At 43.0% G+C, this 12,902-nt stretch overlaps 1 protein-coding gene across 4 annotated transcripts in view; it reads left to right on the top strand.

Moving 5' to 3' along the window:
• Positions 1–12,003, top strand: part of TMEM135 (transmembrane protein 135) — a 179,042-nt gene extending 167,039 nt beyond the window's left edge. For all 4 annotated transcript variants that reach the window (XM_044441519.1, XM_044441518.1, XM_044441520.1 and 1 more), the window contains exons 11-15: positions 770–833; positions 1,949–2,025; positions 4,320–4,418; positions 7,032–7,099; positions 7,875–12,003. In XM_044441519.1, the coding sequence (XP_044297454.1) occupies positions 770–833; positions 1,949–2,025; positions 4,320–4,418; positions 7,032–7,099; positions 7,875–8,013 (447 nt within the window). In that variant the 3' untranslated portion in view covers positions 8,014–12,003. The remainder of the gene's footprint in view (positions 1–769; positions 834–1,948; positions 2,026–4,319; positions 4,419–7,031; positions 7,100–7,874) is intronic.
• The last annotated feature ends 899 nt before the right edge of the window (positions 12,004–12,902 follow it).

The raw sequence follows: 12,902 nt of genomic DNA, 5'->3' as shown, positions 1-12,902 counted from the left end.
TTTTTGCAGCAACAACAGCAAGACTTAATGAGTATCTTTATGGTCCAAAAGATAGGGCCCAAACTAGGTACCTGCCATTTGTACTGACCCTGAGCATGTTCATCGCAAATTAGTTTAACAGGAAAAAAAATTATGGTCATTAATCAGTTAATTAAGCTCTTTTTTTTTTTACTAAATAAGGAGCAGGATGGAACAGGGTTTCACTGCTTAGTAAGCATTATTTTTATTTTTAGCTGCCTTTTTTCCTTTCAAGGAACTCAAGACAGTTTATGTAATCCTCCTCCTCCTATCAGTCTTATTCTCACAACAACCCTGTGAGGCAGAACATCTAAAAATAAATCATCCATAGTGGTAGTTTTCAAGTTGGTAAAAACTGTGTTGGCCTCAGTGGAGAGAGGTTTGGTGAATTTTACTGAGCATTAAATAACCATGCAATGAAAAGTATCTCAGAAAAGAAAGAGGTAGTAATTTCACACACACACACACACACACACACACACACACACACACACACACACACAGACCCAGAGGGAGGGGGAGATTGGATTTGACTGTGGCATGATCCTGTTTAAGAATGACCTTTTAATTTCTTCAAATACCATGTTTAGATTACTTTATAAATCAAGAGGTCCCTGGAGCCAAAACAGTAATCAGAAGGTTCGGCTTACTCTTTTAATTGAAATTTTTAGGATATTATTGGGAGCTTTGTTCCTTGGATTCCCGTGCTGCATCATCTAACAGTGTTGCCATAATTATCCTCCAAATGCAGGGTACGAGCTGTTTGCTGCGCTGGGTACGGAACCTGGATGATGAGCTGCACGCTCTTATTGCAGGTACATCTGCCTTTCTTCAAGAGACAGCCGCCGTTGTCCCGGGCCACTGCTTTCCTTTCCATGCATCTCCCTGCTCACTGGCATGCTACTTTGAAATCAGAGCCCTTTGATGCTTTGTTTAGAATAACTCTGTGAATGTTATGGTGGAGGGAGAGTGAGGAGCCTTTATCAGCAACTAGCTTATCTCCAGAGATGTGGTAGAATGGTCCTAAACATTCAGTTAAAGCTACAGTGGAGCTGTCAGGAATTGAATGTTCACAATACTCCAGCTTCTATGTGCAAAGTGAAAGGTCAAGGGAGAGCTGCTGAAAAGCATGTTTACACAGGCCATAGGAGCAGTAGGAACCTTGACAGGGCTTGCAGGGAGCTGAAAGGCAATGATTCCAGAACGGCTACAAATATGCAGGGCCAAGAACAGATCAGGGGGTGGCGTGGTCAGCACAGTGCCTTTGTGCAAACCTAAATCGCAATAATGCACACAGTACTGGCCACTGTACCTTCAAAATGATATTGTAAAGTGCAAACAAGTCCTGACATGGGTGGTCAGACTGATCAAGGGCTTGAAGCAATTGTCTCACACGGAAAAGTGACAATGTATGTGGCTTTTTAGTCAATTAACTTACATTAGATGATGCAAGGTGCAGAGATAGTCAAGAGAAAGATGCTTTCCTCCTCTCATAGTACCAGAACCTGAAATCTCATGACATAAAAGGCAAGAGATTCAGGACAGATATCAAGAAGCACTTCTTCTTACAGGCATAGTGGGAATTCATGATGGCCAGCAACTTCAAAGGGTTCAAAAGGAGACTCTGGTGCTATGATGCTATTGGAGCTATTGGACAATTAAGTTCTCAGCAGCTATTGATGGCCATATATTGCCTCCAACATCAGAGGCACTGGCTGGGGAACACAGCAGAGAGGCTGTTGCTGCATTTGGGTCCTCTTTGGGGGCTTCCTGTAAGCAGCTGGTTTGCCTGTGTGGGAAACCAGAGGCTTTCGCTGGGTCTGGCAGGGCTGTTCTTATATTCTGATGCCTTTTGATCTGAATGATGCTACCACGGAAATTCATACAGTACCGTACTGAGAATTGGCTGGCTGTTTTCTTCTTAATGCAGGGTCCTTGGCAGGAATGTCAATGATGTTTTACAAAAGCACTACCATCTCAATGTATCTGGCTTCCAAACTTGTGGAGGTAAGGAGCTTATTTCTGCCTGGGCCAGAGTGAAAGGGAGAAAGTTCCTCAGGTATGGTTGGGGTTGTTGGCTGGAGCCGGGGGTCAGACTAGATGGCCCGGGAGACCCCTTCTGACTTGCACTGTTTCTATTTTTCTATGTTTCTATGTTACTCCCAGGTCTAATCTGAATGCTTGAGTTGGGGATGGTAGAGTGCTCCACTGAGAAAGGGTATAAATTGGGAAGGGCCTGTACCACACCACCAGAATGGGTGCTGCAGTCCAACTAGCACAAGCAGCAAAGCCAGTTCTTTGTGAGCACCAGTTTCCTCAGAAGGAGCAACCGGAGCACCATGATTCTGTTTTAGCTTTGTAACTCAGCTAGTCTTTCCCCCTTGGTTGCATTTGGAAGCAAGGAAGTTAGGCTGGAAGGCTGGGGCACATTTTAGTAACTTCCTTGAGGGAAAATGGTCATGTGTGAAAACTGGTTTGAACATGCAGTATTTCCTGCACTTGTTGGCTTTTGCTTCTTGCATCGCTTTACTTGCTTAAAGGCTCCCGCATCAGACGGGGAGCTTGAGTGCTTTGAAACTTGCTGCATAGCAACGTATGAGCCTGCGGCTGCAGCTGCTGGTGCGGCTGGTGGCTTGTGTCTGGAGTTTACTCCAGGGCGTTCTGACAGTGATGAAATCAGGATCTCTGTAGGATTCGCTGTGTGACTGTGGCCAACACTAACTCACCAACGAGGAACATGTTGCTTAGGAGGCGAAAATATGTAGATGAAAATAAACATCTATTTTTTTTTCCAAAAAAGAAAAGGAAAAAGAAAAACTCAGAAGGGTATGCGATGTTACATGATTTGCAGAGGGCTACAACTTTAGTTTCTGCTCCATAAAAATGCCCAGGAAGCAAAATTACTGTATTACTTGGATCCCTCTCACGATCTGAATCTTAAATTGACCTGTTTTGCACAATTGCTTTAACCTGTGCTGGCTTAAATAAGGCAGCGTCATTTGTGAAATGTGTCACATCACACCCCTTGCCCAGAAGTTGTGTAGTCTTCTGAACCCACTGAGTTGGGTTGCTGCCTTGGCTAACAGACCACCCAGAATCCATGGGCTGCTTTAGGCTTGTGGGTAGTTTGTTAATGATAGAAACAATGTGCCTTCTTTGGGGGTGAACAACACAACCTATGAAGGGGGATTGGGTTACAAAATGGGGGCCTGACTTATGCCATAAATTACTTAAATAAGTGGCCTATTTAAACTTCTGTAAGACAAAATGATCACGCAAACCTGGCCAGTATGTCAAGCTTAAAATGTCCTCACCTTAATCCTGGAAAAGATGGGAATCCTGTTTTACTATTATGTACAAATGTGGCTGGTAACATATAGGAGGAAGACATCTAGCCACTTGGAGAAATAGGTACCGGTAAAATCTGTTGGTGCTAACTAGGATTTTCTAACTTCTTTTTTTCCTTAGATTCCTGATCAGGTTCATATGTGCGGTAAAATTCTTTTCCCACTTAGCGGGACATTATGGGTGGCTGATTTTCCACACCATTTATAAACCCACCTCCAGAAAATTTGCTTCAGATGGAAATCTGAATTGCAATCCAGTATTATAAAACGGCCCAATACAGGATGGGAATCCTCTGCAGGAACGCTGAGGCATAAGCTCTGTTTGGTGTTCTTGTGGGCATAGCAGGGTGCAAACTGTGCCGAGTTCTTTCATAAGACGCAGAGTGTGTCAAATTTTCAAGGAGGCGACTGTACCATCTCCAATAAGCACATGTACAGAATGAGTGTCCCCACATCATATTTCCCCTTCAGAGGCTCAGCTGGCATTTGGTGGAGAACAATAGAAGCCCTGCCATGCCACCCAGGGAGTTTCCGTTCAAGCATGGAATCTGCTGCCATTGCCTGGTTCTGCTCCTTTGGATTGAGCAGAATCCTCTGCTCTTTTCTCATTCCCTGCTGGGGATTAAAGCAGGGACCTTCTACATGCAGAACCAGTGATCTGTGGTCCCTTCTTGCCATTATGAAGGCAGCTAGGAAAGTAACCCCTTACGCAGCAGGAGACATGTGGTGAATTTCCCGTAGGGATGGCCAACCCCTGGCCTCAGCAGGGTCTGTTCTCTTTATCTCTCATGCTGCATAGAACAAGAAAGGTATGGAGCAGCAGCGCCGCTGTCGCAATCCCACAGTCCCTGCATCTGGGGCCCACCCCTGTTTTTATGGCGTTGCATTTCCTATTTTCGGGAACCTTTCACTGCCTTGGTGTTCGGTTTGTTCAGTGTTTATTTCATTTTACAGGCTATGTATTTCAAAGGCATCGAAGCCGGAAAGGTTCCCTATTTCCCTCATGCGGACAGTATCATCTATGCTATAGCCACAGCCATCTGCTTCCAGGCAGTAAGTGTTGCTCTTCCATTGGAACCCGTCCAGTGTTTTCTCTAAAGCTACTGCTGTTACATGCCATCAAGCCACCTCAGACGTATGGCAACCCTTTGCCCAAGCGCCCTGCAAAATGATCTTGACAGCCCTGCTCAACTCTAATAAATAATGAATAGTCACAGTGAAGAAACAAGGATTTCCAGTGTGGGAGGGGGGAATTTGATCTTGTTTTTCATGGGTATGATAACTGGTTAACTCCTATACTGTCACGCTTGATGTTTTTGTTGGCGTCCCATCACCATCCAGAGTGTCCTGAGTTGGAATATTGGGGGTGGGTGGGTTATACATTTAATAAATTAATTAATGTGTAAGCCCTGTTCAAAGGAATGTATGGTGTCCATTGGGGTTTTCTATCCTCTCAATACCATTTTGAATTAGCTATCCTTTTCCATTTGGTGTCACCTGAAAATTGGGCAAGCATCCCCCTGAAGTCATTAATACAAAGGTTGGACCGTACAGGGCCCAGGAGCAAATGGTGCTGCGCCCCAATTGATAAATCCCTCTTCTTTAATGTGAAACTATTATGAAACTCTTTGAGTATGGCTTTACAACCAGTGGTGGGTGTCCATTGGGGTTTTCTATCCTCTCAATACCATTTTGAATTAGCTATCCTTTTCCATTTGGTGTCACCTGAAAATTGGGCAAGCATCCCCCTGAAGTCATTAATACAAAGGTTGGACCGTACAGGGCCCAGGAGCAAATGGTGCTGCGCCCCAATTGATAAATCCCTCTTCTTTAATGTGAAACTATTATGAAACTCTTTGAGTATGGCTTTACAACCAGTGGTGGATTTACTTAGTAGTAGTGCCATTCGGCCCAGACTTAATTGCATGCTAATCAGACTGTCATGGGGCACTTTGTCAAATGCCTTGATTCAGGCAAGATATATTACCTCCACAGCATTCCCATAATCTACTAAAGATAGTATCTAATTTTTAAAATCAAAATAATTTTAGTCTGGCTGGACTTCTGGACAAATCCATGCTGATTTTCAGTGATTATTCCATTCATATTAAGATGCCTACAGACTGAGTGCTTTACAGTCTCTTCTAGAAATTTCTCAGTCACTGATGTCAGACTGAATGGTCTGGAAGTCCCAGATCTTCTTTTTTTTCCCCTTTCGAAGATAGGGACAACTTTTGCTTTCCTCCAGTGCTTTGCCCTTGCACAAGAATTTCTTAAGCATAATAGAAAGAGGGTCTGAGACTTCCTTCTCTAAATCCTACAGAATCCTAGAATGCTATTTATATGGACCTGGGGACTTGAACTCATTTAGAATGCTTTGATACTCCATGGCCATCTCTCAGTCATCCTTCAGCTGCATTCTTACCTCTTCAACCTTTTTTCACATGTGCCAGAAAGAGTGTAGATCCTCTTTGGGGAAAGGCAGAAACAAAATAGCTGTGCAGATCAGCCTTTTCTTTGGCATATAAAATTTTGCCCTCTTGGCTGAGCAACTTGTCTACCACTATTTTTTCCCTCCGCTTGAATATATCTGAAGAAGTTATTTTCCTTACTATTCCATGCCTTGTCAAGTTCCACTCATTTGGAGCTTTAGCCTGCCCAAGACCATCTCTGCAAGTTAGGATCTCTGGCTTGCATACTTTCTCGGTGACATGTCCCTCTTTCTTCCTCTTATATGTGTCCTTTTTATTTTTCAGAACACTGATACACCTTTTGAGTAGCCGCACTGGCTTCTTCTGTTGTCTTTCATTGTTTTCCTCATTGGGCTGTTTTTGATTGAGCTTTTAGTATCTCTTTCTCTCTCTTTTTAAGGAATGCCTTTGCTTTTTAACTCCTTTTCATTCTTAGATTTTCCTGCCATGGACTCAAACTTAGCATTACCAAGTTCAGTAAAACTGAGTTTTCTGAAGGCCAAAGTACACCTTTGACTACTTTCAGCTTTAATTTTCCATCAGAAATACTTCTGCATCACATGGTCACTTTTCCCCAAAGCTCCTGCTCTTTTCAGCTCCTCAGCTAACTCTTTTCTCTGGGCCAGAAGTAGGATTGGGATGAACCTTGTTGGAACCCATCCCTCCAAGCATCTATGGGCTTCCTGTTGCACTCAGCCCAGTGTTCCAAAGCAAGCCGAGTGGAGAGAAAGTCTGCAAATGTTCGTGGAGGCCAAGTTGCACAGGTTCTGTGCCAACTGCATTGGTCAAGAGGCAGCTTTCCTGGTGGCCCTTCCCAAGCAAGCACCCCGCAACCGGCCTTTCTCCGCACGAGGAGCGGCCTCCTGCTGGCACTCAAGCAGGCACTCTGTGCAGTGCATGAGGATCAGATCCTAGCAAGCACGTGCAAACGCAGGGCTCCCTTGCCAGAACATGGACTCCAGGCTTCTGCAAAGCAGGCTGGAGTCCAGGAAACCAAGCAAGGGGATCTGATGGGTTCCTCACACACCCGTAGTCAGAATCTAGTCAATGATGGCCGATTCCCTTCCTTGATCTTCTGAAAGAAAAAAAGATGTGGTGAGAATTTCAGGAAGGTAACATTTATCTTCATTATGTCAGAATAAAAAAAAACATTGCGACCTGCACTTTTTTCTAAGTTAAGACTTTTTTGTCACAGGCTGTGATGGAAGTTCAGAACCTGAGACCTTCATACTGGAAATTCCTATTACGGCTAACCAAGGGAAGGTGAGTAACTGATGGTGGTTGCAGTTGTGCAGTGACAATTCCCCTTGTGTAGCTGCACTACACGCTCTTATGAAAAAGATGGATGGATGTGAATATGTCAATATTATACGAATGCAGGGTGTGTCCCTTGAACATCTCTAGACTTGCTTGTGTCTCAAGGTTGGTTTTCTGTCTGTTCACAAGAACTTTTCTTAATTCAGGATTTAGCCATAGTGAATAGAGGTTTGCATTTGCTCCCATGTTACGCAGCCAGTAAGAGCAGTAGATTAAATGAGTAAAAGGTTGTTCTAAACATGTCCTTAGTTTGCAAATTAGTGTTGCAATGATAGTTCCAAGGAGAGAACTATTACAATTAAAAGTATTAAAACCATTAAAATTAAAACCATTAAAAGTAACTCATGTTGAAGTTGCACAGGTTGAAAGCTAGTTGCTTTCTTGTAATAAATCTGATTAAAGAGGTCATTTAAACTATTTTGAACATTAGGTTTGAACATGAGCTTTTGAAAGCTTCTAGCAAAAATTACCTTCCTGGCCTGTATATGGAGCAGATGGGTCTGTTTGAGTTTTTTTTTTAATTATTCTGCAGACATGCATATGACATTTTGGTCTCTTCGCAAATCCATAATTTCAGTATTTTTTCCAGTAGTGTGTGCATAGTTACTTAAAATTTTGCCCGTGTACTCCAGCAGTAAGCAAAGCAGTCCTGTTCATACCATATCCATATCTGAATTATTTAGTAATGCATTAATGTAATCATACATCTTGTATTTTTTAGGTTTGCTGTAATGAACAGGAAGGTCCTGAATGTATTTGGTACGGAAGCATCTATGCATTTCAAGGATTTCATACCTAAACTCGACCCAAGATATACAGTTGCACTGCCAGAAATACCTGTGGAACGGCCCTGGAAATGAAGCATTTGCCTGTGATTAACCCTGGCCAAGCCGGCCTGTGCCTGAACTGCAGAGTTAATTCACTTAACAGTCAAATCTATGGAAGAAAGCCACTTCAGTATTGTTTCAGCGAGCTGTATTCTCTGAAGCACTGTGGAGAGGTCTGGCTTAATTGCACCCCTCTCTTGTTAGAAAGCATCTCTGGGTCACTGTGGCTGGTTGACACAGCCTGGTAGATTTCTGACGGAATTATTTATCAACGGATTAATATATCAAAAGGGTTTTTTAAGTACCTGAATGTACTTAAAAATAACGTTTCGAGACAATTCATTTTAATTCATTCCAGTAGATAATTTAAAAAAGATATTTTTGCATTTAGAAAATAAAAGGTACATCAAATATATAGACTGTAGGTCCAAAGTTACTGTAAATTTTATTTAAAAGTCAGCTTCTAGTGGAAAAACTTTTCTCTGGTATAGATAGATTTTTTTTTTAATATGTCACTGGAAAATGTTTGAAGAGCTGAGATCTGGTACTCTTTTGATGGCTGCACTGTTTATATCCAGCTTTGAATTAAAAAAAAAAAACTGCTTTGCAGGAACAAGCCCTCTGCTCCTAAATCCAATTGCATACCTGTAACCTCACTGAGAAAAGAGAAAACACTGACATTTAGGCTTGGATGAGATACTTGAATGGATAGTTAAGACAGACCAGACCATTGCAGGATGGAATGTAGTATTTTTTACATTTTGAAGTGAGTCTCAATTACCAGATGATTTTACGAGCAAAAGCTCAAAAGTGTGCATGCAAAAAGACTTGTGAAAATGGATGTGCTCTTGAATATGGAATTGATTTTCTTTTCTAAGCCTCAATACAAGGTCAGTAATTGAGTGGTCCTCAAAAGGAATCAAAACTCCAATGTTGAATGGATGAAGCAAAACAGATTGATTTGTCACGTACATGGGTGCTGTTTACTTTTCTTATTTTGTCTCGTGTGAAGTGTTTTTGAAAGAGGAGCAGATACAAAATAACCGCATGCAGACAAGCAAGTTTAGTGAAACCGGTCATTGCTCAAAATCCAGTCCTGTTCCTGCCGTGTGCCTATGGGAACTCAGTGATATAATTCTGTTTTGATGAGTGAGTCAGTTCAGCTAGGTTTGGTGAAGGATTCCAAGGTGTTTGAAGGAAAAAAGATTTTTACTTGGATTTATCTAATATGCCAAAAGCTGAAATAGCTGTGTATACAAGCATCAGAAAAATTGGCTCCGTTGTTCCCTGAGCTTCTGGTTTAATTGCTGTAGGTTATTTTTTCTGTAAAACGATCTAGTGGAACAATTTCATATACTATAACAATGAGGTTACATTCCAAGAACAACAAGGGTTTCATTTATACTTTTGTTTGGACCTACTGAGAATGTCAGAAGGAACAAGAGCACTTTTCACTTCCTCTTTCATTGTTTAATCTTCTTTAAGCTGGAAGTTACAAGAAGACAGTTAAGCAAAGATGTTTCTGGGTGCAATGAGATGTTTTATAGTCAGCAAATATTTGCTCTTGTTGGTGTTTTTATTATATCCCAGAGCAGCCCACATCCCCAGCTTGCTTTCTTCTTCAGCTGATATCCAGCCTAAATTAAAGTTCAGATGAACGTAGAACACTGTCTTACTACTTCGTAGCTGGTCCCAGCAGACGTATCAAGCCCCTGTGGCTGTTTGGACGGGCCACCATGTCTGCCTTGGCTTATTGTCTTTGGAGAATGAAGTCCTTCAAGAAAGAAGTAATCATGACTGTTAAATGTGCACTTTTTCTTCTTTTCTTTGTGTGCTAGACTTTGTATCAGGTTTGTTAAGCTGTGATGAATCTGTACTTGGGTAATGATTATGTTTTATCCCTTTGTTATTAACGCAGTACCAATGAGTAAACCTGCTGCTGCCGCTTGGCTATCAGAAGTCTATTTGAGCAGTATCTGGACATGCGGGGAGTTGCCACGTTATTGGTGAATTATCCAAGCAAGACCATGAAGAAAGTATATGACAGAGGCAGGCCTGGTACTCAGGGGTTTGTCATGGGTGCGCCCATGCCAGTGATACTTGGCCAGATAGTTGCAGCAGATCTGGCCTTGGCACAAAACAAATGGCCAGTAAGAAGAGAGAGCGAGTGGGGAGTCTGCGTCAGTGTGGTCTCCATCTGTGCAATTCCTTGAAAGGGAGATCTCTTGTTCGGTTGAGAAGTCACAAGTGATGCTTGGAGCAGTTGGCCAGCATCAGCCATCACAGATCCCTTTGGGGCACATGGTTTTACTTCAGCCCCCAGGGTTCAGGTGGTCCACCCTGGGGGTCTACCCATGCTCCTCATGTGAGCAGCCTGCACACAGAGGTCTCTGCAAGCCCCGGTGGGTGGCACAGTGCAATCAATGGCATGCCATAGGGTGAGGGCGGCCAGGAGCTGAGCATTTGCCCCTTTCTTATAAGCATTCACAGCAGGATGGGAAGATCATCAAGAAAGGATAGTGACAGGATTTCAGTTGACTGGAGCTGGGGAGGGGGAGGTTTCTGGTGCAGTGGATGCATCACAGCACCGTGCTGTACCCATAATGCTTGGATGCCTTGGGTGAAGCTAATGGAGTAAAGGAACTGAATGGGGCAGGCTTGGAGGAGAGACTCCCATGCGTGAACTTCTCTGGCAGTCTTTTAGATCACCATTCAGCTCGGCATTCTGCTGTTTCCCTCCAGATACTTTGAACTATAAATCCCATCAGCCATGTGGAATGCTTCAGGTTGGAGAAAGCCAATTCAGATGTTGTCTATGCTGCCCATTTCACCAGCCTATTGGAAAATTAGGATCTGAGCATCTTACTGCGCATTTCAACTTACTGAGTTTTTGTTATACTTTTTATTAGTCTATAAGCTTATCGTAAGAATCGTCCCATGCCAGGCAAAGTAGTCAAAGCACTGAAGCACCTGCGTCTCTGTGCCAGCTTGAATTTTTTCCTTTCTGTTGTCAGCTGAACTTGCATCATGGCTGAACTTTCTCCAGCTTTACCCAAGTGAAATTGCATCATGAGTTGAAATCCAACCTCTGTCCTCTTGCTTAACCGCTAGATGATCTCCCAGGAAAAGCTGACATCTGAAGGGAGATGAAATTGTCTCTGAAAGAGCATCTTCCTGGGTAGTGTGGGATTGGAATCGCCTTTTGCTGAATATGATTCCTCTCAGTCTCCCAGCAGGGCACTGCTAAGATGAGAAGGGAAAGGTTTACTTCCCCCATTGCTGCAGATTTTCTCTTTTCAGGTGGCTGTTGCAGATAAAAGAGGGATTCCACAGAAACAGGTGCCAGGTGATCTTATCGCCACTCTTTTTTCTGGGGAGCAAAGTTCTGCACGAAGAAACGTTCCTCACTTTGGCTCAGGCCTGCTAATCATATGATACCCATACACATATGTGTAAAGTAATGGCAAGGTTTAAGCTTATTGCATGGAAGAGAACAATGGTCGCAAGAAGTGACAAGAGAAGAAACACTGGAGTCTGAATACTTCCTCTCCTTTGGCTTTCGGCTCTTGTAAGAAAGGGAGAGATGCTCATTTACCTCAGGAAATGTATTCCTGCATCAAACAAATGCACTGGAAGCAAGGGGAGAAAAGCAAGCCCTCTTTACCTCCTTTATCTGAATGCCTGAAACAGCAGTCAGTTTTATTGAAATTGGTGGGATTAGGTTCCAAGTAATACTGTTTTAGATCCTGGTATAAGTGTGGTTTTCATTAGGATGGAAATAGTATATTACTCTCTGTGGGAGCTGGAATGTTTTGAGCACTGTATTTCTACAGACAGCCAGGGCTTCTGCCCGACATCTTATTTTCCGTGTTTCATGCTCCTTGGTTATACTGGTTTCTATGTACTAAAAATTTTAAAAACAATATTTTAAGGAACCGAAGTTATTTTTACTGGAAAAGTTGGAAATAAACAGTGAGCCCTGCTGTCTTTTGTCCCTAATTATTAAAATATTTGCTTGCTGAACAGGATTGTAGTGCTTGGATTAATTTAGCAAAATAAAATGCTCTTAACTTTCATCCAGTATCAAATTCAAAGCTAGCTTTGCTTGCATTTGGGGTCATTTTGTTGCCCCAGACAAAGCTGCCTCAGGCAAGGCAAATACTGTATTTCAAAGTCTTTTGCTTTATTGAATGTTTTCCTGGGCAGTTCCAACCATCATAAAATGTATTTCAAGTTTCAACAAGCACAGACAATTTATGACTTGAGCTTTCCTACAGCAATGCATAACAATGAAATCTGCATAACAGTGCTTGATAAATCAAATATTTGAGATGCTTAACAATAGTTTGGCCTAATAACTTCAAAGCAGCATAACGTTTTCTCACAGTGGATTTTAATTCTGAACTCAAGAGTAAGGACAGGCCTAGTCCCACACAATTCCTTGGCCCTGTCTGAATGGGGCATCCAGCCTGGGGCATAGGCAACAGGTTCTGTAGCTGGAACGCCAAGTCCAGGGATGAAGGAGGTCTTAGCAGGACGCTGGAGGGCCAGGGGCAAAGACAGAACAAGCAAGGGTCAGACCATTCAAGCATGGCAATACCAGAAGCAAATACAGCCAGGAGTAAGTGGTGGTCAGATACCCGGCAAGGCCTGGCACATCTAGAGGCAAAGGCAGAACCAGGCACAACAAAGTCCAATAACTCAAAAGACATGGAAGGTCCAAGTCGGACGCTGGCAAGTAACGGCAGAACCAGCAGCAAAAGCAAGAACTGGGCCCCTGGCAAGCCAAAGCCAGGAACAGGCTCCAAGAAAAGACTGGCGGCAGCAGCAAGTGCACCAGACGTCTATCGCAAAGGCCCGTGATGTTGTGCAAAGCTGCTCGGGTCAGGAAAGCCTTGGGCAGAGACTTCCAGGGCTCCCAG

The sequence above is a fragment of the Varanus komodoensis genome, unplaced genomic scaffold (assembly GCF_004798865.1).
Source record: "Varanus komodoensis strain SLA01 unplaced genomic scaffold, ASM479886v1 scaffold4, whole genome shotgun sequence".
Lineage (NCBI taxonomy): Eukaryota > Metazoa > Chordata > Lepidosauria > Squamata > Varanidae > Varanus > Varanus komodoensis.
Note: the sequence above shows the minus strand (reverse complement) of the source record. Positions and strands in the feature narration are given on the sequence as shown.